This window comes from Prunus avium, chromosome 2 (assembly GCF_965620075.1).
Source record: "Prunus avium chromosome 2, drPruAviu1.hap1.1, whole genome shotgun sequence".
Lineage (NCBI taxonomy): Eukaryota > Viridiplantae > Streptophyta > Magnoliopsida > Rosales > Rosaceae > Prunus > Prunus avium.
This window is the reverse complement of record NC_142285.1, coordinates 35,426,224-35,451,872: the sequence shown is the minus strand read 5'-3', so window position 1 is coordinate 35,451,872 and position 25,649 is coordinate 35,426,224. Positions and strand designations below refer to the sequence as shown.

The window sequence follows — 25,649 nt, the reverse complement described above, 5'->3', positions numbered from 1 at the left end:
ACTTGTCAACGAGACAATAAGTGATACATCAGTTAGTTTTCAAACGCTGGATTCAATTATAGTTTCATTCCATTATGTTATGATTTAAAAAAGAACTGCTTATGCTTAAAATATAAAAGATGATAAATGAGCTTTTTTTATATTATAAATATTTTTATTTAAACAATGACGATATTCTAAACTATTCTAATGTACGAGGAGGGAGTTAAAACGCAGGTGCAAGGGGCGGACACCATCGATCAACTGGGCTAATCCACATATGCGATAAATTAGTTAATTTTAATATAAAAAAACTTAATTATTTAAATGAATTATAAATAAAAAAACAACAAAACAAGTGCCTATTTTCTAGGCCCAGTTTGATGTCTAGCTTTTTTGGGCTCAATAGCATTTCTCGTAGTCGATCCAAGAGAATCTAGGTCTTATCAAAAGTTGGTATGTTGGAAGAAGTGCAAACAAGTGTGATGCTCTCATTTCGCACGTGATAAGATTATTCTAGGTGGGGCCCAGTGTCAATCAGCCAATGATGGTGTGCTACGTCTGGTACCGAGCCCAGACCAGAGCGACGTCGTCAGATGGTTAGGTTTCCGTTAAGTAACAAAGGACGCACGGGAAGAAAGATACTCTGCTGCTCTGCTCTCCTGCGCGGAATTTGCTGTACTTTGGTGCTGCCAATCTTACATCCCTATCTGCAACTGATGAAACCTTTCCAATTACCTATTTTTGTAAATTCAGTTATTTCTATGATCGAGTGTTTCAGATACCAACATATCCACACTTGATCATCTTTCTTTGTCCAAAAAACCTAAATGAAACCCGAATCTTGTTTCTTCTTTACTCTAAATGCAATTCAACCTTTTGTTTTAGTAAAATCACAATACACTTTATTCATTTAAACTTTCGTGTCACACATGAATCAACAACAATAATAAGAGAAAGTCAGTTTGACTCTCTCACTATATCAAATTATTATATGAATAAAATGTAAAGCAAAAGTTTGAAATTCATCATTTTAACAAATAACGTGAAGGAAAACTAAGCCCATAACTTTCATCCAAAGAACAAGAAGACAAAGAGAGGAATTAGTACCACAGACGGGCTACTAAGGCAGAGAGAAGCCCTTGAAGAATTGGCCTGATGGTTGATCGTCGAACGCGATTAAGCTCAGAATGACCCAAGTTTCCCATTTAGTGAATAGAAAGAAGAGAACCTTTTTACCTAACCACCGGTTCGGGGCCTCTTAGGGTATGGAGCCACCAACGCATCAATATAGCTATCGAGTGGAAAAGGCCCATCCTATCTTTATTTGGTTTCCTATACATTTTTTTTAATGATGAAAAATACTATTTAACCTAATTAGATTATGTCTTCCCTAATTGGATAAAACCTTTTTTTTTTTTTTTGGTAAATACCACGAGGTGTCCCCACACTTGAAGGGTGAGATTAATCCTCGCTCAGAATTTGGCTTGTACCTAGTCACAAAGTGCTTCAAACGGGTTTTGAACCCTTGCTATTGAGGCACTAGGTAGCTCACCAACTGGAGGTGACAATTTGCCAACCGCACCACACCTTGTGGTTGATAAAACCATTCTTTTAAAAAGGACAAACGCATCTATTTTTGGTGGTCCATGCACCACCCGAACCCCGCTCACCTACCACGTGGAAACCTATCACAGCGACTACAACTTCCTCATTTCACTACCCAACACTCTGCTCCTCTATCTCTCTCTAACTGTAGATATAAATTTGAGCTAATAAACAAACGCCGTCACATAACCTTCGTAGTATAGCAAAGCCCTTCACTTTCAGCTCCCGAAAGCCGTCACGAGTCACGACCCACTCTCGGAGAAAGACAACACTCCCCACACACAACAATGAAGCAGGGGCTCCCTTTCCCATAAAACGACCACGAAGAGCTTCAAAAACCGTACCGATCGATTGGCGCCGGGAAAATAGCTCAGATCAACGTCTCCGACGATCTAGGGTTCCTGCGGGACGGTAGCGTCGTTCGTCGATTGCTCTTTGTTGAAATGGCTTCGGAGGATGTGAAACCGAGCGAATCGGCGGTCTCCACGATCGTCAATCTGGCTGAGGAGGCTAAGATGGCGAGAGAGGGCGTGGTCAAGGCTCCGAGCCTTGCGGTTCTCAGTGTCTGCAAGTCTCTGGTTGCTGGCGGAGTCGCTGGTGGAGTGTGAGTTCTCGATTTCTTGAGTTTTCGTGTGTTTGTTTCCCTGGAATGAAGTTCCTCGGAGAAAAAAATTTCCCGCAAAAATTGGATTTTGTTTTTTAAAAACTCGTTTGATTAGAAATCAATGTGATTTTGTGAAGCCAAGGTATAATGACTGTATAAATTTGATCGTTTTGTGAGGTTAGGCACGAAAAAATTGAATCTTTTTCTGTGACGGCTTAGAATACTGAAATTGGAAAAAGTAGGCGAAGAAACGGATTCAGTACTATTTAATTGGTTAATGAAAATGAAGAAGGAGAAGCAATTGGAATATTAATTCTCGTCAATCGATTAAATTATTTTGAGCGTCTGCAATGTGTAGTATATAATTGGTCATGGTTTGATTTAAAGTCTTGTGTGAATTTCTAATTCTCATGCGGGTATCTGAAATTTGAAATTTATGCAGGCAATGGCATTAGGTCCATTAGATTCTAGTAATGTGAAAGAAATTGTTGTCTTGTCATTGCTTATTGATTTTTGCAGTATCATATTGTGCATTGTTTATTTCTATCTCCATGCTTTTTACATGTTGACCTTTTTCCAGTAACGAAATATTTTAATATCCATACAGGTCTCGCACAGCTGTTGCTCCATTGGAACGACTGAAAATATTGCTCCAGGTACATTTTTTCAATTAATTGTGCACAATGTCTTTCATTTGTTTCTATGTGCACTCAACGTACACAAACTAACACATAAAAATATATCACATTCATGACTGGTTACAATGTCTGCAGGTCCAGAATCCACATAACATAAAATACAACGGAACAATACAAGGCTTGAAATATATCTGGAGAACTGAGGGTTTCCGTGGATTGTTTAAAGGAAATGGTACGAATTGTGCTCGTATTGTCCCCAACTCAGCAGTCAAGTTCTTCAGCTATGAGCAAGCTTCTAAGTATGTTACTAACAAGATTTAATGTTAATTTATTTTTTTGATTTTGCTTCCAGTATGTTATAAATTCGTCTTTGATTTTTGTTCCATTCATACCATCAATCTTGTATTGTTTGTATGATTGTATATTCTTTTGCAACTTGTGAATGCATCGTATTGTAATGTAACTTCATATTACATTCTCCTACTTTCCCTTCCGCTGAATGCTCCTTGTTATCTGCATGACAGGGGAATATTGTTACTGTATCGGGATCAAACTGGCAATGGTATGTCCATACGTACCATCATTTTTTTGCCTTTAGTTGTAATAATTTGACAAGACTCTTTGGAGACCTTACATTCCATCTCAACATTTCATTAACTTTCTGCATTGGGCCAGTTCACATTTTGACTCAGGTTGGGTTGCTGTTTAATGATGTTGTGCCTCGTAAAATGTCTAACAGAGGCCATGTAACATCCACATAATCACATTATAAACCATCAAAAGAAACTATGTGACTAGTATGATGTCATTGTTGGGAAAATAACATGATCTTTATCACTCCTTGGAAATCAAACATCGACAGGTTGGTAGAAGTCAATGGATAACGTAGATTATCTAAATCTCCTTTTCTTTTCATACCTGCAGAAGATGCTCAGCTCACTCCTCTTCTACGTCTTGGAGCTGGAGCATGTGCTGGAATTATTGCCATGTCTGCAACTTACCCGATGGACATGGTACGAGGAAGGCTAACTGTACAGGTAATTATTTCAGTCCCTGTTCTCCTTTTGTTTCATAGGATAACTGTTTTAAAGACCCTTATATTTCCCCCTGCCATTTCAGTCTTCAATCTCAATGCTTGAAACTGAAAGAGAATGATTACTTTCTATATATGTGCACTGGAAGGATTTATGTTTTGTTGGTCTTAAATTTGCAGACAGAGAACTCTCCCTTTCAGTACAGAGGAATGTTCCATGCTCTATCGACTGTGCTCCGCGAGGAGGGCCCACGGGCTTTGTACAAGGGATGGCTTCCTTCTGTAATTGGAGTTGTAAGTTTTCGTTATCTAAAAACTCTGCTTTCACTTATTCATTATTGCCACCCTTTTGATATATGAGCTCCAAAGTATAAAGAAACAAAGTCTGTTGATTGAGTAGCTCATATGTTTTATTAAACAACTTGTTGCTCTTGCTTTTTGCTGTTCCTGTGCAGTTGGATTGGAAGTTTCTTCATATGGACAATTAATGTCACCTGTTTGTATATTATACTTCTTTTACCTATTTATGTTTAGGCATACCACAGTAGAAATATGTGGACCTTATATTGTTGATTTTTGTTTGCAGGTTCCCTATGTTGGTCTCAACTTTGCTGTGTATGAATCCCTGAAGGATTGGTTAATCAAAAGTAGACCATTTGGACTTGTTGAAGATACAGACTTAAGTGTCACAACAAGGTTGGCATGCGGGGCTGCTGCTGGAACTGTGGGGCAAACTGTTGCTTACCCCCTTGATGTCATTCGTCGAAGGATGCAGATGGGGGGATGGAGCAATGCTGCTTCTGTTATCACTGGTGATGGGAGAAGCAAGGCCCCACTTGAATATACTGGCATGATTGATGCATTCAGGAAAACTGTTCGACATGAGGGCTTCGGAGCGTTGTACAAGGGTTTGGTTCCCAATTCCGTTAAGGTCAGTCCTAATCGTCTGTTTGTTTTTTAATTTGCTTGTAGACAATTGCAGGCTGGGTAGTTATTAGTTTGTGAAAACAATTTTGTCAGGCTGGGCAAAGGGCTTAAATGAGATGAATCTTACACATGGAATTGCCATAATATCTTAGGGTGACAGGTTGCATGGTTGTGGCAAATTCGTCCATCATTAAAAAGTCTCACTAGGATTAACAAAAGAGAGGTCTAGGACTTTGGCCCACAAAGTCCTTTGTTTTAATTCTTATGTGGCTTACAAGCTATGAATCATGCATGACTTGTGGTGTATGGGTACTGGATATCAAGAGGGTTTTGAATCCTTAGTATTAACTATGAACGCTAATTTTTTTTTTTGGTAATATAGGGGCCAAAGCCCAAACCAAAGCTATAAACACTGATTTTAAACTGTTATAGAAGAGTATATGAAAGCTAGGATCCAATACTTTGTTTTATCATCTATGTTCGCTTAACATCAGTGGTTGGTTCCTGTATTGTACTGTTCTTTTGAACTTGGCCCCTAGGAAACTTTGAAACTCCTTTATTAATCAACTTGTGATGGAACTATTGCACATAGTTTTTTTTTTTTTTTTTTTTTGTAAAAAAAAATGTAGGGGCTGCATTCAACTTGTACTGCCTCCAGTTTTCTTCCCTTGGTGTATGCTTCGATGTGTGCATGGAATTTTTCAGTTTTTCAGTTTTAGTAATGAGTTCTAATCAGTTTTTGCAAACTTGTCTTTGCGAACGGTATAATTTCATTTGCATCAATTTTTCAGGTAGTGCCATCCATTGCAATTGCATTTGTGACGTATGAGATGGTGAAGGACGTTTTAGGAGTCGAGATCAGGATATCGGACTGAAATTGCAGGAGCTCCATGATATTTATATTTGCGTGTGCTATTTTTGTAGGCCGGGAAATAGAGGTCTGATAAACTAGGGGTAATTTCTTCCTTTTCTCTCTGAAGCTAGAAGCGAGTCTGAGCCTGTGTTCATAAATTGCTTTCCCCCCTGTTTTCCTTTTTGTATTTCCTTATGAACACGATGTAGCTTTGAAGCTTCTCATTCATATGATGTGCCAATAAGTGTTTCGACAATGTAAAACATGCTTTTGCATGCCTTCTTCCATAAGCGTTGACAAAGCATTTTCTACACTTCCTGGATCAAACTTGTTGGGTGCGTTTGCTTATTTTGCCTCTTTCAAACACACAAACTTCTTTGATTTGATATCATGCACTCTAAATATATTTCTTGCAGAAAAAAGAAGAAAAAAACATGCATTATATATCAATAATCTAATATAATGTGTTTGTCAATCATTTTCGTTACAGAATGATGCATGATAAATAGGACAAATATGATTATAATATTATTTGAAAGAATTCCAAGCATGCTCCTTTCCTTTGTTTGCTTTCTTTTTGACTAATTGTGGGGGATAAGTGTAGAGGAAAATTGGATTAAACATAGTTATGAGAAATTGGAAACTTTTGTATGACATCTTTTGCCATCTCTTTCCCTGCTGAGCTGTTTCCTCCATCGACATAATTCTTTATACTCGCCGGCCATGCCTGGACATACATAGGAGAAGCAATATTTTATCAAACTTCTGAGGATAAAAAATAATAGAATTTCCTAAAGCCATATAATTTATGTTAGGAGACTACTAACCTAGAATCCCTTATTCTTGTTTGAAACCTTTGAGTTCGTCGCCGGACCGGCTTGACCTCGTCTATCTCCTGTCTTTTCTTTTGTAATCTCTTGATAGCTTTAGCTCCATCTTTTCTTCTTTCTGGTTCTCTCTCCACAGAGTTTAAGCTTTCTTCGGTTGATAAAGAAAACAATGAGAGAAACACAATAAGGAGGTCCAACTCAGCTGTAAACACAGAGTTTGGCAATTCTTGCGATGCTAGCAATTCTAGCGATTCTTCATTCTGCTCCATTTCTCTGTCTTCCTGCACCTCATCAACCTTGTTGTCTAGAACTCTAGCAGGCTCTGCCATTTTACTAATCCAAACCTTCAACAACAAAATGGAAGAAATAAAAAATCATCTCTCAGAAGAAAAAACAATTAAAACAAATGTAAATTTCGGGCACAAAACAAGAACGAAAGCGATCGCGGCTTACCAGATAATAACAGCGAGACTTGTGGTTGACGAAGGCCAGGATCAAAGAGTAATTTTTTGTTCTTCATAAAAGTTAAGAGGTCTCAGGTGCTTTGATAATTGTTATAGTGATGTTGTTTGTTCATAATGAATGAGTAAGTTGACTTCTTGTATTGATTCATGAAAATCAGTCACGTAATTAGATTGTAAAATTAAGGCTTACCGCCAATCTAGGCTTGCATTATGTTTACAGAGTCGGAGACAGAAAACTTTCATTGGAAGGACAAATAAATTTTACTAAAATTGTATAAACTATATTTATTTTTACCATGTAAACTATAAACCATAGCAATCACCCAATTGTAGAATTATTTCGTAAAAACAAAGAATTATCGTGTAACAGTAACACCATGTAACATAAATCGAGTTCACTCAATTAAAAACACGTATCAAAGCTTAATTTAACAACAAAAGTTAATAATATATATATATATATATATCCGTAAAGAGTTGTGCTACAGTCAGTTGCATATCCGTAATTTTAAAATAGGAGGGCAATCCGTACCCTCAAGAAAAATGGTTGTTGATTGAAGGTTGGCAGGTGGCATGAAAATTGACCTGCGAAAGATCTAGTACAAATTGGGATAGTGCTCACATCAACATCGACGTGCGACCAGCCTCATTATGAGCCACTCATTCATTGGCTACGTGGTTCGCTTAAACCCCTCCAATTAAATCATTCCCAAACACGTGCCATGCTCCGTACCGCCACCACAGTTGCATTGAATTACATCAAATGCCCCTGAAGACAGTGAGAATAACTACGAAATTGGATTTTTTTTCCTTCTTCTTCTTTATGTGATGGGGACTGTGATTGAATCTGGTTCACTAATTTCATCGCAACCGATCCCACACCACATATTTTGCGGTTACCGAAGTTTGGCAGACTGAGTCGGTGACTGCATTTACAACTGGCTGAGCCACAGAGCCGATTATCTTTGGACATGATAAGCCCGCTCCGATTTAGATTGATGTTATCCTATAATCATGCGTTGGCGAACTTCGACAAAGGAATCAAATAATTGAAATTGGATCAACTACTCATTCTTAATTTTGAAAGTATTTAATTTCAAATTTTAACTCGAAACAAATATAATTTTGAATTCTTTATGTGTAAGTAAATAAACATGCTAATTATATGGTTTAGTTCGGTTAAGATATTTTTCGAATGCTAAACTGAATATGGGCCTAATTACGATATTTTTTAGTGTAAAAAGTTCAATCAAACAATGAGATTGATTTTATTTGACCAGTTTGTATGGTTTGGATTCATTTTATGAACAGATGTTACAGAATGTGCGCAATCACAACCAGAGCTCAATTCTTATCTCATGTTCTTGGACCTCACTTAGCAAAAACCAAAAACTAAAAATCAATCTTACATTATCATCCACTAATTAAATCCATGAGCACAAAAAATCTAAACATGGCAGAATCAGTAATAAAGAAAAAATATATGCCCATTTTTGTGTAAACAACTCCACCGAAAGCAACCAACTACACTAATCAATCAGTCTCGTTCACAAATTCTCTGAGAGAGAAAAAATATCGTGGCTGCTTCTCTTTGCCGGACTTGCAAAAACCTCTGAATTTTGAAAACAAGCACCAGCAAATGCAAAATATACAAACAGAGTATAAACCACAATTGTTATTATAATCATATATAGAAAGGATACCAGTCAACTTGAGAAAATTTAATCATGTTCATATCACCACGTAAAAAGTTTTAGACACTGTTGGAGATAGATATATATATATATTAATATTCCACTTTTGGTAGTTTTTAGGAAGAAGAAGCTTTCTATTTCAGCCAAGTTTTTTGGTGGCTCTCTGTTCCGAGCTTGCAGGGGATTTGGTGGGCTTGCTTGCTATTGTTACTCTGCCTGGTGCTTTGATTCAATGGTAAATGCTTTTTCTTTTGGGTTTGAAATTTGATTCAGATTAATGGGTTTTTGTTTTTCTGTAAGTTGTGTTCTTGTTTAGTTGGTGGTGATATAAGAACTTGTTGCTCTCCGGTGATGATTGGATTCTGTAGATTGTTAAGAATGATGCATTTGTGTTGTACTGTTGCAAGAAAATGATGATGTTGGATAACTAGTTTCTTTCTTTTTCTTTTGTCTGTGCTTGTTTACTTTCACCTTTTTTTTTTTTTTTTTTTCTGTTGGATTACATTCTACATTTGAGTGGATGGGGTTTCCTAGATGGTAATCTTTGTTTCTCTAGACTTTGTTGTTCCATTTATTTTTCCGAATTTACGTAAATGGAAATGTGGTTTATGTTCTGTTGATGTAAAAGATGAGTCCTTGAAACCAGAAGTTGGTGTTGCTTGATGCTGATTTTGATACTTTTAGATTTAATTAATTTTCCTACTCATTGATTATGAATTCTTGAGTTTGTGAGATATTGATTATGAATTCATCTATCTTCCTTATTAGCGATTCTTTTTCATTTTGACATGAGCAGGTCACTTCACCAGAAGTTATATATATCCATTGAGTGAAGTGCAAATGGATGGTTTTGAGAGTTTGGTAGATAAAATGGCTGCAAAGGGTGTGGTGAGGAATGAAAAACTTAAGCAACTGGAGGGTCCAAATTTATTGGAGTCACCAGTGTGCACATTGGGAATGGGAAGGAGCAATTGGCCCGAGAGCTCGCCTAGCAATTGCAGTGTTACAATGGAGGGAAAGGATTTGAGTCGATGCGTAACTTCCTCATCTGTATTTGAGCCGCCCTGTAAGAGCTCTGGTTCCATAAATGGCACGGGGCTTGTGGTTGAGGATATGACGTTGAAACATCATAGGAAACCAAATTCAGCTTTACTTAGTCCTAGTCAGGAATGTTGGCAAGATCCCGATCCGGCAGCAAGTGGATTTAGAAGTAAGAATTTTCATGGTGATACTATGTCACAGGACAACGATCAGACACAGTTGAGAGTAAGAGGTCAGCTTTTAGAAATGCCTTCTCGCATACGAAGTCTGAAGCCTTTGTTAAGCAATCACTCAGAGCAGGAACCAGACAAACTGTCTGCATATTTAGGGGTTGAGGACAGCAAGATCATGTCAAACAATATGCTAAGTATCGCCAAAAAGCAACTGAAGACCCAATCTACTAATAGCCATTCTCAATTACTTGTAAAGGAAACCTTGAAGGGAAAGAGTGTCAGTAAATTTCAAGAACCTTGCAGTGGCTTTGGTAGTTCAGCTACGGACCAGAAGGAAAAAAACCTGGGTTATGGTTCTGAGGTAGCTTGTGATGCACAGTTGAAATCAATTGTTAACAGTGATCAGATTTCTTCACATGTGCTTGATAGGTCTGGCCCAAAATCTACCAGTAATGGGATTTGCTTGAGGGAGTGGCTTAAACCTGGGGGTCACAAAGTAGATATAGTTGAAAGCCTGCTCATATTTAGACAGATTGTGGAGTTAGTGGATTTTGCACACTCTCAAGGTGTCGTCTTGCAAGACTTACGACCATCGCGCTTCATTTTATTTCCATCGAATAAGGTTAAATACACAGGTTCATCAGCCATCCGAGAATCAAATAGTCTTATGAACCGAGATTTGATTATCAAAAGGCCATCAGAGCAGGATGCATGTGCTGAACGTATTTTACGTGGAAAACAGCTAAAACTGAGTGAGGGTAATGAGGAAAAGTTTTGCATAGCTGGTCCACAAAATTCTGGCTATGGTGAACTCCAGTTTCAAATGAATTCGAGCTACCAAAAAGCATTGGTTGCCGTACAGCAAAGATCCATTTCAGTAATTGTTCAGTTAGAAGAGAAGTGGTATACCAGTCCAGAGGAGCTCAATGAGAGAGCTTCCACACTTTCATCAAATGTCTATTGCCTTGGGGTTCTTCTTTTCGAGGTGAGAAGTTATTTTGAAGTGTTTCCACAAGTTCTTATTATTTGAAAGTTAACTTAAACAACTTGTACTTCTTGGCAGATGATTTTATTATATAATTTGGTTTGAACTAACATAACTTAAGACTTGTTGTTCGCTTGTTATGACACTGTAAGTTAATTTTGAAGTGATGAATAGGTAAAATTCCTTGTACTAAGTTCTGCTATCAAATTAATGTAAGAAATAGTTTGCTCCCAAAACTGGAAAAGTAACAGGGACTCAGTAGTGCCACTGAATGGCTCTTTATCCTTGTAATCAATCTTCGTTTGTCTTTCTTTTATTTTATTTTTTGAGTTCTAAAGTTCTATCCTTGGGGTTGGAGTAGAAAATCTGTACATTTGACTTGTTTAGCTCTTTTATGTCAGTTGCTGTGCCGTTGTGAATCATGGGAGGTACATTGCGCGGTGATGTTGGATTTGCACCATCGAATTCTGCCACCAGAGTTTCTTTCACAAAATCCGCTGGAAGCTGGCTTTTGTTTTTGGCTTCTCCATCCTGAACCTTTGGCTCGTCCAACAACAAGGTACCACCATCTGCATTTCTTTAATTTACTGCCTACTATATTTATTAACCTTTTCAGGAGTACGAAAAATCAAGACAATGGTACAATATGATCTATATTGTAATGCTACCAATTATGAGTTCCTACACTACCATCCTTTACTTGGTTAACCTATCCAAATCCAACTTAAAGCCTTAAACTGCTCACTTTTCAGCATTGTTGTCAGTAAACTCAATTATCTATGTTGCACTGACAATTGTCAGCCTGCAAGCTTGTTGTTCCATTACCATGTAAATGTGCACAATCAATAGCTCTAGTGCATGTTGATGTGAAGGTATATCCTTTATTTGTTATCCAATGAAGTATGTCTAAACTGGCCACATTTTGAAGTTTTTATTTTCTGGTGTGCAACAGAGAAATCCTGCAGTCTAAACTGATAGGTGGATACCAAGAATCGGCTTGCTGTGATGATTTTCCAAATTCTGCTGATAATGTTGATGCTGAATCAGAGCTATTAATTAGTTTTCTTATCCCATTAAAAGACAAGAAGCAAGGGTATGCCTCTAAGTTGGTGGAAGTTATAAGATGCCTAGACGAAGATATAAACAAGTTCAGGAGGAGGCATTTATCAGGGGAATTTCCTAGTGAAAGAGAACAGGAGTTCTGTCTTGAAGACCCTGTAAGTTCAGGTGTTTCTTCTCGATTAATTGCAGCATCAAACATGAATGAGACGCTCTTGATGACGAATATCAGTCAACTAGAGGATGCTTACGCCTCCACAAGATCCCAAATGGGGAAAACAGCAACTGCTCCTGTAGCATGCTCTGATAAGGAGGTGTTAAACAATCGATACAGGTGGTGTCATGCGCGAAATTATACTCTGGATTCGAGCCTCAATCAGAAATCAGGTGATCGGCTTGGAGCCTTTTTTGATGGTGTTAGCAAGTTGGCTCGCCGTAGCAAGTTTGAAGTACGTGGGACATTAAGAAATGGAGATCTTCTCAACTCTAGCAATGTGATTTGCTGTTTAAGTTTCGACCGTGATGAGGAGTTTATTGCTACAGCTGGAGTATCAAAGAAAATCAAGATCTTTGATTTTGCTGCGCTTGTAGACAATTCTTTGGATATCCATTATCCTGTAGTTGAGATGCCAAACAAATCTAAGTTGAGCTGTGTTTGCTGGAACAACTACTTTAAGAACTATCTAGCATCAACAGATTATGATGGGGTTGTACAGGTGTGTTTCCTACAATCAAATACGTAAATTCAGACTACATGTAAATTGTGCATGCCTGTGCAAGGTTTAAGTTAGTGCTTTCATTTGAGGCTATTAATAAAGTCGGAAATCTGTTTCTTTACCAATTATAAATACCATCTTCATGTATGAGGTTCAGATGTGGGATGCATCTACTGGTCAAGGATTTTCTCAGTATGTAGAGCACCAAAGGAGGGCTTGGTCTGTCGACTTTTCTCAAGCTGACCCAAAAAAGTTTTCTAGTGGAAGTGATGACTTTTCTGTGAAACTGTGGAGCATCAATGAGGTATTGCTCTCGTACATGATTTAAAAATGGCATTAGCATGCAATATATTATCTTCTTGATCTCGACTTATCCTTGCGGGTACTATTTTTTGAACTTGAGCTATAGTTTGTAAGTTCAGGAGTTTACCTTTATGAAAATTTCCAAACTACAAAATTATGAGAAATGTTTTTGAATGGTATTTGTGCAGAAAAAATCAATAGGCACAATCTGGAGCCCTGCTAATGTCTGTTGCGTTCAGTTCTCTGCATACTCTTCCAATCTCTTGGTTTTTGGATCTGCCGATTACAAGATCTACGGCTATGATCTTCGCCATACTAGAATCCCTTGGTGCACTTTACCTGGTCATGGAAAAGCTGTTAGCTATGTAAAATTTGTAGATGCTGAAACCCTTGTTTCTGCATCCACGGACAACACTCTGAAGCTTTGGGATCTTAACCAAGCAATCTCAACTGGGTTGTCCTCCAATGCCTGCAGCTTAACTTTTAGTGGTCATACTAATCAGAAGGTTGGCTACTCTGCTCTTGATATAAGACTTTCTCAGAATTTATCATGTTTTAATGTTTTAATAGTTCTAACTCTTCATGTCCTGGTTGCTCAGAATTTTGTTGGTTTATCCGTTTTGGATGGATACATAGCATGCGGCTCAGAAACTAACGAGGTACAAATTTGTTATCCTTAGATTTCTCCCTCCGGTTATGATTATTATTTTTCAATAATGAGTTCGTTTTTGAAGCATCCTCTCGTCATACCTTTAACCATGTCATGTTGTATTAAAATGGGCATATGATGGTGAAGGGTCTGCTTAATGTATGGGTTTTCTTTTCAAAAGATTTGCTCCTTCAAGAGTAATCCCTGATAAATGAGACATCTTCCAACCCTTCCTCAAGTTTCTATGTTATTTTAAACCAATTTGTCATTACGGACTATATGGATTGAGATTTTAACTAACTATAATTTTTCCTCTCTCTCTCTCTCTCTCTCTCTCTCTCTCTCTCTCTCTCTCTCTCTCTTCTTTTCCCATTTCAGGTTTACAGTTATTACAGAAGTCTACCCATGCCAATCACTTCACACAAATTTGGATCAATTGATCCTGTTTCTGGAAGTGAGGTTGGTGATTATAGTGGGCAGTTTGTCTCGAGTGTCTGTTGGAGAAAAAAGTCCAACATCGTTGTTGCTGCCAACTCAACTGGAACTTTGAAATTATTGCAGATGGTGTGAGTATAAGCTTGTTCCCTAGATAATCCAAGGAATCTGTTCTTTCCCGAAAACATTTTTTATTAGCTTGCCTGTCCTGGATTTACTTTTTCTTCTTCTTGGAATGAAAAATATGAATTGAAGCAGAAACTAGTCAGGTTGAAGACTACATTGTAACAGAAATTTAACAGAGCCAGCCCTATGTGTCCTGGATGTTTATACGATTATGCGGATAAAAGAAATCGTTAAAGGCTGATTATGGCAAGTGAACTTCATGAAGAAATCAATTTGTGTTATCAAGAATTTCTCAAGGAATATAGATCTATACAAGAAAGTATACATCTAGGAACAGATACTAGTATAGGATTCTAAATGCTCGGAACTCTAAATTTGAAGAGAAATTTATGGCTTCACTGTGATGCTGATGGGATTTTTATACTAAGTTCCAAATTCGAACTTATGCAAGTATTGCTGAAGTTATTTATGCAGAAAAAAGAAAAAACATAAGATGAAAATTTTGATTCATTATTTGCACGGCTTGATCAAAGTTGTGCCACTTCTGAATGCTTTACACTTTCTGATCATCTCAGTATTAAACTAATAATGGAATTTTTTATCATGACTCATATACCCAATAAGAGGATATTATTCTCAGATATACAATCTCTTCTTTTGCCCGTGGTTGAGATGAATTGAGGTCGTCTTTTTCTTGCCTTTAAGTTGTTATATCTTGTCAGAGATCATCACTGTTGAAGTCTTGCCTGCGTTAAGCTCAACGGATTCCTTGAATAAATCGTTCCGCTGCAGAGGACAAACTTTAAAGGTATGGAAGGTTTTGCCACTTAATTATATATTGTATACAAATGTTAAGCTCTTTATGACTCAACCTTGTAAGTTTGTAGCTGACTCGTTGTAAAGTTACTCACTAAAGGATTGCTCTGAGTTTCTGCCCATGATATCTTGTTCTGATTCTGAAAAGAAATTCCAATGGTCTTGCAACTTTTGCCCCTCACTTTAGGGCCTTAAAACACCTTATACTTCATCTTTCTCCTGGTATAGATTCCTTCTGTACATTTGAGCTTTCGTTGACAAAGAATTCTGTCCTTCAAACATTTTAACTGTGGCTCCTAAACACAATCTACTATTGATACAGATGCATGTAGTCATCAGAGCAAGCTAAACTGTTCCTATCTTGAACTGTGCTTTCTCTTGATGTTTGATTGAGCAATCCACATGTTTCATGAAAGTGACTAGCTAAGTAATTTGTTGACACAATGTATGATGTATCAAGGTCTAGGAGAGCTCAGAATCTGAGGCATGTCCAGATGATGTTCTCCGTATTCTTGGACTCATCGCCATTAGCTGGCTTTCTGAACTCATTCTCAGACTAATACTACGGCCACAAGGGCTCATCTGTGGAGGTCTGACAGACCGTCCTCTTGGTGTTCCTGTGTAACCAAAGGCAGAAGACGTCAGTGCACTGGGGCATAAAAGAAATAATCCTGTTTTCTAATGTCTAAAAATCACATTACTCTCCTTTTCTAGTTGTGCGTAAAAGTAAAGGGGAAGTTTCATGCTATAATAATAGAGTTTGTTCATTGCCAATGCATATGATTCTCTGCTAGAAAATGTATAACAGGTGCAAGGATAGTGAAACAGGCAGAAGGTAGAATCATATTAATAACATTTGAAACCATATTACTTGGTGCAATCAATCACAACATGTGTATGCTATATTCAAAGTACTAATATATTTCTAGTCTTTCTCTATGTTTTAATGCTTTTTATGTAAGATCTAGTTTCTGCTGTTTTAGGCATTAACATGTTAGCGGTTCTAACTGAGATATATAATTGGTTCTCAGGAAATAATCAGGCATAAATGAGTTGTGTGATTAGGGAAACCTGGTAGTCTGTTGGCTTTCACATCTGAAGATTTCTTCAAGAATGGAAGTTTCTTGTTCATGCTATCAGGTGATGTTAAACACTTCCTCTCAGGCGCGGGCGGGAATGGTTCATCTGGAGTGGTCACCATTTCATCTCCACAGATTGAAGCTCCATCGCTTCCTGATTCTGAAGTATCTTTCAAAGTTGTTCTTTCTCTCTCCGCAATTCTATAAACAAACATCTGAAATGGGATTTGTGATACTGGTGGTTGCTCACAACTCTTCCAAGAAGGAATCTTTCTCAGAATCCCTGACTCAATCTCACAGTAATCTACCATAGGCACTGGTGGGTCTAGCTGGCTGTTATAATCAGGATTCATTGCAAGGAACCTTTTAATATATCGAAGAATCCGACAGATGGATGAGAAGCTTGGCCGTAGATTAGGGTCACTGTGCCAACATTTCTTTGTGAGGTTGGTCACATATCTCAGAGAATAGAATGGGAACAACGGCCTCTCTCCTGCCCTTATGTTTCGGCTCATCTTCTCCCCTTGAAGATGACTATCCTCAAAAGGCACTTTCCCTGTCAGAAGCTCAAAGCAAACCATGCCAAAGCTATACACATCAGACTTTTCTGTGTACTTTTTCTCACTACTTTTTGTCTGTTCGTGCTCTTCCAGAACTTCTGGAGCATACCAGATGAAAGGCAGGCTTCCATTCTGATTTGAAAGGTTTTTTTGGCTGGGGCTTTTCGCAGAAGTTAAACCAAAACCTGAAACCTTGGCTTGCAAGTACCCATCTGTGGAGATGCCTCTTGCCTTAACAAGTATGTTAGAAGGATTCAATTCTCCGTGGTAGATTTTCTTCGAGTGGAGATATTCCATTCCTCTTGCAATTTGAAGCATCAGATCAACTGCAACAGGAAGAGAAAATGGAAGTCGTTTTCGTGGGCCACAAATCTCTTTGATGTGGCTGCAGAGGTCTCTGCTCATCAGTTCCATAATGAGAAAACACTCTTTCTTTTCCTCATCCGTAAACCCGCAAAGGAAGTGCACTATGTTGGGGTGGGACAGAGATAACAATGAAGAAATCTCTGGCAGCAGGGGTTCAATATCCCCAAAGAAGTGTCTTGAGGCAAAGCTTTCACCCAGCCATAGGATCTCTTTATACTGACTTCCACCCCCTAGCCGTCGCCTCACCTGGTAGTCCTTGGACCCCACCAGGATTGAACTAGGTAAGAGCTTTCCATTCAAAGGCTGTGACTCTGACCCATCTAAGCTTTTGAAAAGAAGATCTATGAGGCGTTTCCCGTACTTTGTCGAACCCGAGAGTTTCTTTTCTCTGATTTTATGGAGAAGAGTCCATCTATCTTCTTTCCATGCTGTGTCAAACCTATTGCAGAAATCTTGAGTAATCAAATACTGCTTCCCAAATCTCCACTTGAAAAGTTTCCAATCTCTATAGTCATCTTTGTACTTATCCGCGAACACGGTTTTCTTCCTTTGTATCTCATCCTGACCCCACCCTGATATTTCTCCAGCAATGTCAATTGCTTCAATGACAATTGGCATGCTGGAAAGTAAGTTATGGATGTGAAACTCAACGCAATCGGAGTTCTGATAGAGAGTAATGGCTTTAGCCCACCAATCCTTTTTTTCCAAGCACTGCCTGATGTAGGCTTCTCCTTCTTTGAATATCCTGTGGAGCTCTCGCAACGGCTGCTCGAGAACCCTCCATTTAGTGTGCTTCTCTTCAAATCTCAGATTATATTTCATCTCCTCTGCTATTGATTCATATGCTGAGCTGAAGATATCAAGCAGCAAAGAACACTGCCGCTGATTGATATGGATGTTGTCTTGGAACACCATCAAGGCCTTTAAACTTCCCAAATCCTCTCCAATCTTTCGAAATTGCTCCATTTTAAGACCCGACCACAAAAATCTGAAAATGGAGATCAAAACTAAATTGAATCACTCTAACAATGAAGTTTCTGAAAGAAATTCATTACTGCAGAAAGATAAGGCCTAACCAGACAATGGTCGGTGGAGAATGGAAATGGCAACCACCAAACATGCAAATTGCCCTTTCTTGTAGAGCAAGAAAGACCAACAAATTTAGCGCCTTCAAGGAACAGAAGTGGAGATTAGGATCATGGAGACGAATTGGGTTTTTGCCAAATTCTCTCGAAACCCGATAATAAAACAGCAGAATCAAACATACCCATCTAAGTTTTCCCAGCCAAATTCAGTTAGCTTAGAGCACCAGGCAAGTTTTATAGCCTAATGAATTAAAAAAGGAAAAAAAGAAAGAAAGAAAAAAAGTGCTCCAGAGCGAAAACTAAAACCAGCAGAGCAGATGAGCATGCGATGTGATTTTCCTGGAAAAAGTTTTCTTGGCACTGTTTTTATTTATTTAATTATCTTTTTTGTTAGAAAGTGTTGGATTTGGGAATTTACATGTCTTGGGTGATGACACTAGTTTGTTTCTGTGCGGTTCTCCTTCCAAGTGTTCCCGCCAGTTTCGATGCCTCCCACTCTCAATTTAGAAAATGCGTTAACCGTTCTAACCGAATTTTAATACTCTTACCTGCCTTTTTGTTTTTGCTTTTACATTAGCGTCTTTCCATTAATTTATTAATAAAACAAATTTCACCATTACCTGCCATTTCACTTACACTAATTCAGTTACTAATTAAGTTACCATTGCTAGATTGTAATTATAGTTCCTTGTAATTATAGTGATCTAAATCCTATAAGTTGGATGAATTTGGCTCTTTTATTTATATTTTATGTATTGATATTGTGCTTATGACCAAAACCTTCTTGTTTGAAGCCTCTATTTAATTATCTTTCTAATATAAACCCTAAACAATAAATTTTTTATTATTTGATGAAGACCTTTTATATTGAGACGGGCGATAACATACTAAACTCACACACACTACACAGATACTAGGATTCGAACCCAGAAAATTACTCCAAACCGCTATACTAGTGGGTCCTTTGCCCCTAAACAATAAATTTTATATCCTAAAAATAGTGTCGTTTTGGGCATATGTTTCGGCTATTTTGCATTCAACCGTGCACTTGGTTACTTTGACTTACGAAATAGTGAACCCTAGCTGTCTTCTGTTTATATAACTGTGATAGTGAACAGCTAATTCATATGGTAATATGGCATTTGGGATTAAATATCATTCCTTATTGTAAATTGTGCTGCTGTATTGGTGTTGTCATTTTTAGGTGTTTTCCACATCAATGGCAACATTGCAGTTAAGTCTCCATCTCTCTGAAATTGGCCTCTTCTGCATATATGATGCCTTTCTCTATCTTACCTGTGGTCCACCTGTCATTCCAACTACCATCATTAACCAATTTCCTTAAAAACATTTGGGCAATGCATGAAAATGGAATTAAATTATGTGCCTTCCTAGAGTACTGGAAATTATGTGCCTTCCCAAGACCATACTGCGGTTTGAACCCAGGCCTCTGTAACCTACTTGCAAATCTGGCATTCAATTTACCATAAAATCAGATCCAGAGAGTCTTGTTGAAGTTTCTGAATGATCAAACAAACAGATCCATGATTTCATCTTTATTTAAAGTTAACAATGCTTTGTCAAGTTCACATTGAAAGGAAAATCAAGACCTGTTGAATATTTATGCATCTCAGATGATTTTGAAAGTTGAAAATGTGACTTAGTGCCCCATTTGTTGACCTCGAATGAGCTTCATACGCATTCATCTCAGGACCATACAGGAACTATGTGAATGAATGTGATATGTGACTCAGCATTTATGGTTTCTGTATGTTGAAGGAAAACTTGGTGGTAAATGTGGTTGGTGTTGACCTGTTGTTGTGAGGCCAATGGTAGTGTGGTGTTGACTTTAGTCATGTGGTGGTTAATGGTTGTGGTTACAAACTTAATCATGTGAAACTTATAGAGGTACTTAAGGGTTTTAAGAAGATTAATTATGAGTATACTTCTCTAGTAATATTGCAGAAGTGGTTTTGTTTGAGAGTTGATTGCATTGGGTGTACATAGTAATTGAACCCTAGACAACAAGAATCAATAGAATCCGACTTAATAATTTTAATTTGGACTTATCTGGTCACTGGTCATTGACCTCAAAAGCTTAAGCTATCGGAGAATGAGCCAATAATGTACATCAAACTACCCTAGAGAGGCATACCGAAACGGCAAAAGAGACAAACATATAAGGGTGCAGCACCGCTCTGTACTTTGCAAACCAACAAAGAAGCAGGTAAAGAAAATCAAGCTCATGATCCCTTGTAAAAAATATCTCTAATATCATGTCAAGACAACCATTAATCGAAAATTTCAAGCTATATCAGAAAACAAGGAGTATCGTGTCACTGGTATCTGCATCCGATTCCACCCACCGACAAGAATTATGTGAGTGTCATGGCACCATCCGTGGCCTATATTTCTTGCTTATGACACAAGTGTCTTTGTTTCTTGAATGGTTTTTATTTGTGGGTAATGTTGATAGTGGGATGTATAGCTATAGCTACTTATACATTGTACAGTTGCAGTTATGTATTGAATGCTATCAGTCTCAGATGACTCAGTTGATGGCCAGTTGCTTGCTAGCCATGTCTCAAACTCCACACAGAGAAATGTGTGGACATTGGACAATAACAAATAAACACATATTAATGCTTTGCATTGAATATGCATAGGCTGGTGGTAATGAGTCATTGCCATCAACTTCAATAAGACCTGATTTTAATCAATTGAGGTAAGCTCATCAATCTTTTTTGTTTTTTGTTTTTTGTTTTTTTTTTATACAAACGTTGAGTAGTATTAACAAGATTTTATAACGGGTCTACACACCCATAACAAGACTATACAACCACAATAAGGTTAGCCACAATTATAATTATGTATCGAACTAATCACAAACATATATCGTTATCGTTATCCATGTGAATATCGAATTTAAGACCTTCTTCAACCAAATGGAGACAAATACCACTAAATCAAAGGCTAGTTAATAAATTCATCAACCTTTTGCCTTCACCAACATTTTCTAGCAATTTCGATACTCAAATTTCAAAATCAAGCAGATTCATAAATATAGATCTAGAGGGCCCAACTCCATGAGAGAGAGAGAGAGAGAGAGAGAGAGAGAGAGAGAGAGAGAGTAGGTTGGAAATTATTAAGATTTGTTTGGTAGAAGTAATAATACCATAACAATGTATGGGTGGTTTAGTTGGGAGAGTTATTATACCATAAAAATCTTTCCTTGTTTAGAGTCAACAACTGGTTACCTGCTGCCATCACATGTTTGGTTGCTTAGCCTTCTCTAAAAAAAGATACAAGATAAATGTAAGTGTTACATATGTACATTCCTACGTATCAAGTGAATTCGAGTGTGTTTGAATTTATAAAGAATGGACCACTGGAGGTAAAAATAATGCTTGAGCATAAATTCACTGTGAGCCTTTTTTGCCATGCTATGAATTAATCATTAATGAGTGGAAAGGAGAGTGCAGGTAAGGCAGCTCATCCACTTTGAGTTTGTGGGTTGTGGAAAACACTAAAGTTACTCGAAACATAGAGCATTATTTGTGGAAGAAACTATCCCAGAAAACGTAACGAATTTGGACTGGACTTTCATATGAAAATGCAAAAACGACTTAGTAAATGACTTTCTTTTGGAACAAAAAGCAGGCTAAAGGAGAAAGTGAGAGGGGGAATTTGAGTGTGATGTGAGGTAAATATTTTGTACCACTAGCACTTTCTCGCACCTATAATTTCTTTTCATATGTCAATGACTATTCATTCTCTACTTTAATAAGAAATGCTTTGAAAGTCGCCACAGCGATTTTTGTAATGAATTCAAAGCGCGTGTTGTGAGGATAATACGTAACATTTATCCATTTCCGGACTTTCTTTTGCTCTAAGATAACAAAACCTTGTTCCTATCAAGAATGTTCTCCCAATAAAACAAAGTAAAAATTAGTAAATTGCAATTCCTTGATGTTTCCTTTTCTTTGATGAGACTTCTCTCCCTCTTCAAACCCATATGATGATATATCTTGTGTCTCTTTCCCTAAAGAAAAAAAAATTACCAATATCCTGTGAGTGGTGACACCTCTCTCACTATTCCTAATCAAACTTGGTTTTAACTGTCCAATTTGTATCCCAGCTTTGTTTTCTCAGTTATATTATATCATATATTTACAGCCTCGACAATGCCTTGCACATCACAACAGTATTATTATTCCTTCCTCTGGCGTTCACAATCTCTATAAATACCACTACATAACTATCCAAGAACACAAGAAACACACAAAGTAAACTGAGAATATGAGTGGAGGAGGCATGGAATCCGTGGCCAGGGCGCGATCAAACGGCAGTGGTGCAGCCAATGGACAGCACAAGAGAGAGCGCTGTGGCGACTTTCAGATGCCCCTGCACTATCCAAGGTACACTCAATCCGACTACGAGACCATGCCGGAGTGGAAGCTCGACTGTTTGCTTAAAGAGTATGGGCTACCGATTGCTGGGGACGTTGAACAGAAGAGGAAGTTTGCCATAGGAGCCTTCCTGTGGCCTAACTAGACTTGTGTCCCTTGTAACAAAAGTATGAGAAAGTATGAGAAAGTACTGAATAATGCTAATTATGGTGTGTTTTTAGGTGTGATTAGTTTTGTTATAACTAATCTAGTCTTACTGCTTTGTTTAGTTTATGTAATCTGTTTGTGTAATGTTTGTGAGCTTCATGTATTATACATATCATGTTTAACTTATTGATGTATGAAAGACTGCTATAACTTATATATGGATCTTCTTCTTCTATTTTCAATGATGGGCTTCAAGTTTTGGCAGTAGATTTTCTCTCTGAATTTCCTTTTTTTGTTCTTCTGTTTCTAATTTGTCCTAGGAATTTTCTCTTCTTTTGGCACCAGTTCTTATCAGCCTAAGCATTCTTTTGCAGCAATTTAAATAATCAAACTCTCTCTCTCTCTCTCTCTCTCTCTCAGCATTCTTCTGCAGCAATTCAGAAAATTGGTTTCTCACAGGTGGTGAAACTAGAAACGTGACTTAAATTGTTCAACAAATATGTAACCTCTTTCCAAACTACAAAATCATAATACTGTGACTTTCATATACTTCAAGTTTTGGCAGTAGATTTTCTCTCTGTATTTCCTTTTTTTGTTCTTCTGTTTCTAATTTGTCCTAGGAGTTTTCTCTTCTTTCGGCACCAGTTCTTATCAGCCTAAGAATTCTTCTGCAGCAATTTAAATAATCAAACTCTCTCTCTCTCTCTCTCTCTCAGCATTCTTCTGCAGCAATTCAGAAAATAGAAAATTTGGCATAAGTCCAATTATGAGGAGAGACTTTGGGTGCAATCCACGCAGACATTATTGTTGATCCAAGCCCTTTGACTTTTGCGCCACATAAGATTACATACCTATTTCAATTTATTGATATTTACTTTTTTTTATTTTTTATTTTTTGTTCCAATTATGCACCTAAAACATAAATAAGGTAAATTATGAATTCCTAAAAATGGTAAGTTATTGATTTATAGGATATTAATTATCATATTTGATTTGAATTTAATTGCAAATCTATTTATTGAATTCTGAAATTTTCCCAAGGTATACCGACATCAAAATTTGTAATAAGAGTTCATAAAAACTTCATACCTTAACAATAGGTAAGGTACCTATGCATACACCTTGTATGCAGTATGCAGGTAATTAAACCCATAAATTACCTCTGGTCCAGGTAATTAAATCCATAAATTACCTATAGTCTAGGTAGTTATACCCTCTAGCCTAGCTAATTGAACTCATATAATATCTTGGTATGGATCTTTAAACTCAACTGAGATAAAAATCCATGGAAGACATGTACGTATGTATATAAGTATGAACCTCCAGAAAAAACTACTTAAGAAAACTCAAGAAAAAAACACTTACCTGTAAGGCAGGTACATATATACCTATATGTATTAACATTATTTACCTGTATGTCAGGTACATAATTTAATGTGGGTGCTTATTTGATCGATTGGTATAATATGTGAGTCTTTATTTTTTATTGATTAAATTGTATTTTATCTATATATTATGAATATTATCAAGGAAAAAAAATTCAAAATTCAAAATTTGGAATTCCATTTCAAAGGAAATAATGCATTAAATTTAGATTTTCAATGTGTTTTTCTTATTTACCTTAAAGGGTAAAATCAACACAACAAAAAAGTAATAAATGTCAAAGGACCTACATCTGAAACCAAAAACACGAGGACTAGACCCAATGACAGCTAATTATTTTGGACCTAGATCTAAGAACCCCTTCAGAAAATTGGTTTCTCACAGGTGGTGAAACTAGAAACGTGACTTTTGTTCAACAAATATGTAGCCTCTTTTCAAACTACAAAATCATAATATTGTGACTTTCATGTATTTAATTGGAATCAAGAAGTAGACTTTCCCTGTATAAAGAGATATTATAAGAGGTATGCATGTTTTGGGCTCAAGTCTGTGATTTGGGAGAGAAGGGTTGCCTTACCTTGTAACCATTGTTAGCATCATCAAATGCTTTCTTATTATTAGTGGTTAAACAATTATGCACATAAACCTCGTACTTGTCGATGTATGAATGTACGAATTAAAATATGCACTAACCTATATAATTTAGGGATACAATCATATATAGTTAGCACGATCTGATTATGTATGTATGTATGTACATTTAAGGCACCTTCTACAGTGCACCAGATGCACCCATGCACCATTTGTCCTTTATGATGCTCCCAGATTTTTAAAAAAATTGGTTACCGGTTATACAAGTTATCAAGTTTCCACTTTTTGAAAATGTAATTGCATAAGGGTCATGCAATTATGCCCTTCCTGTTTGGCAATTGGCATATGATTGGATAGTGATTTACAGTAGTTCAGATATGAGAGTACCATAACATTGTAAGAGGATCCTAAAACTTATAAGTTACAAGATTTGGGCAGCTGTTTACAAGTTTTTGAACTATGATTACAACATTAGGGTTCACCTAATTCATAGTATTGTAAACATCCCAGTTTACAAGTATAAGGACCCAATTTACCATCCGAATGTTCCTATTTACCCTAATATTGTACTACATGTCTTTATCTTTGTAAATTACGATGTTACAAGATTAAGGATGGGTTTTACAATGTTCTGGAATATAACTATCCATAAAAGAGTAATACAAGACCTTAGTATTGTAAACATCCGAGTTTACAAGTATAAGGACCCAATTTACCATCCGAATGTTCCCATTTACCCTAATATTGTACTACATGTCTTTATCTTTGTAAATTACAATATCACAAGATTAAGGATGCATTTTACAATCAAATGGAACATAACTGTCCAAAACCGAGTAAAACAAGACCTTAATATAGTAAAAGTTTGTGTTTACACATATAAGGACTCAATTTACTTTCCTAATGTCCCTAGTTACCTTAATATTGTACTAAACGTCCTTCTCTTTGTAAATTACGATATTACAAGATTAAGGATGGGTTTTACAATGTTCTGGAACATAACTATCCATAAAAGAGTAATACAAGACCTTAATATTGTAAACATCCGAGTTTACAAGTATAAGGACCCAATTTACCATCCGAATGTTCCCATTTA

The 25,649-nt window shown here is 37.1% G+C and overlaps 4 protein-coding genes across 10 annotated transcripts; 2 read left to right on the top strand and 2 right to left on the bottom strand.

The window, feature by feature from the left end:
• Window positions 1–1,734: 1,734 nt before the first annotated feature.
• LOC110751789 (mitochondrial adenine nucleotide transporter ADNT1-like) lies at window positions 1,735–5,955 on the top strand. Its single transcript, XM_021952304.2, has 8 exons — window positions 1,735–2,191; window positions 2,799–2,847; window positions 2,965–3,128; window positions 3,354–3,391; window positions 3,754–3,866; window positions 4,043–4,156; window positions 4,449–4,793; window positions 5,581–5,955. The coding sequence occupies exons 1-8, from the start codon at window positions 2,031–2,033 to the stop codon at window positions 5,662–5,664; spliced, it is 1,068 nt and encodes a 355-aa protein (XP_021807996.1). The 5' UTR covers window positions 1,735–2,030; the 3' UTR covers window positions 5,665–5,955.
• LOC110751790 (uncharacterized) lies at window positions 5,720–7,162 on the bottom strand. Its single transcript, XM_088249175.1, has 3 exons — window positions 6,926–7,162; window positions 6,470–6,816; window positions 5,720–6,369 (listed from the first exon to the last, which is right to left on the bottom strand). Exons 2-3 carry the CDS (start codon window positions 6,799–6,801, stop codon window positions 6,351–6,353), a joined length of 351 nt encoding a protein of 116 aa, XP_088105301.1. The 5' UTR covers window positions 6,802–6,816; window positions 6,926–7,162; the 3' UTR covers window positions 5,720–6,350.
• Window positions 7,163–8,445: 1,283 nt separating this feature from the next.
• Window positions 8,446–17,875, top strand: LOC110751782 (protein SUPPRESSOR OF PHYA-105 1). Of its 7 annotated transcripts, none has more exons than XM_088248387.1 (10): window positions 8,447–8,865; window positions 9,427–10,829; window positions 11,231–11,388; window positions 11,782–12,604; window positions 12,762–12,908; window positions 13,096–13,413; window positions 13,507–13,566; window positions 13,935–14,122; window positions 14,823–14,925; window positions 15,965–17,875. In XM_088248387.1, exons 2-10 carry the CDS (start codon window positions 9,471–9,473, stop codon window positions 15,983–15,985), a joined length of 3,177 nt encoding a protein of 1,058 aa, XP_088104513.1. In that variant the 5' UTR covers window positions 8,447–8,865; window positions 9,427–9,470; the 3' UTR covers window positions 15,986–17,875. The 7 variants fall into 7 exon arrangements, 6 of the variants coding, with proteins under 6 accessions (XP_088104515.1, XP_088104513.1, XP_088104514.1 ...); XM_088248388.1 differs by lacking the exon at window positions 15,965–17,875 and adding an exon at window positions 15,394–15,531 and having other exon boundaries at window positions 8,448–8,865; XR_015833674.1 differs by having other exon boundaries at window positions 8,449–8,865; window positions 14,840–14,925.
• On the bottom strand, window positions 14,789–17,905 carry LOC110751784 (uncharacterized). The gene is made up of 2 exons (XM_021952298.2): window positions 16,005–17,905; window positions 14,789–15,550 (listed from the first exon to the last, which is right to left on the bottom strand). The coding sequence occupies exons 1-2, from the start codon at window positions 17,902–17,904 to the stop codon at window positions 15,396–15,398; spliced, it is 2,055 nt and encodes a 684-aa protein (XP_021807990.1). The 5' UTR covers window position 17,905; the 3' UTR covers window positions 14,789–15,395.
• Between the last annotated feature and the right edge of the window lie 7,744 nt (window positions 17,906–25,649).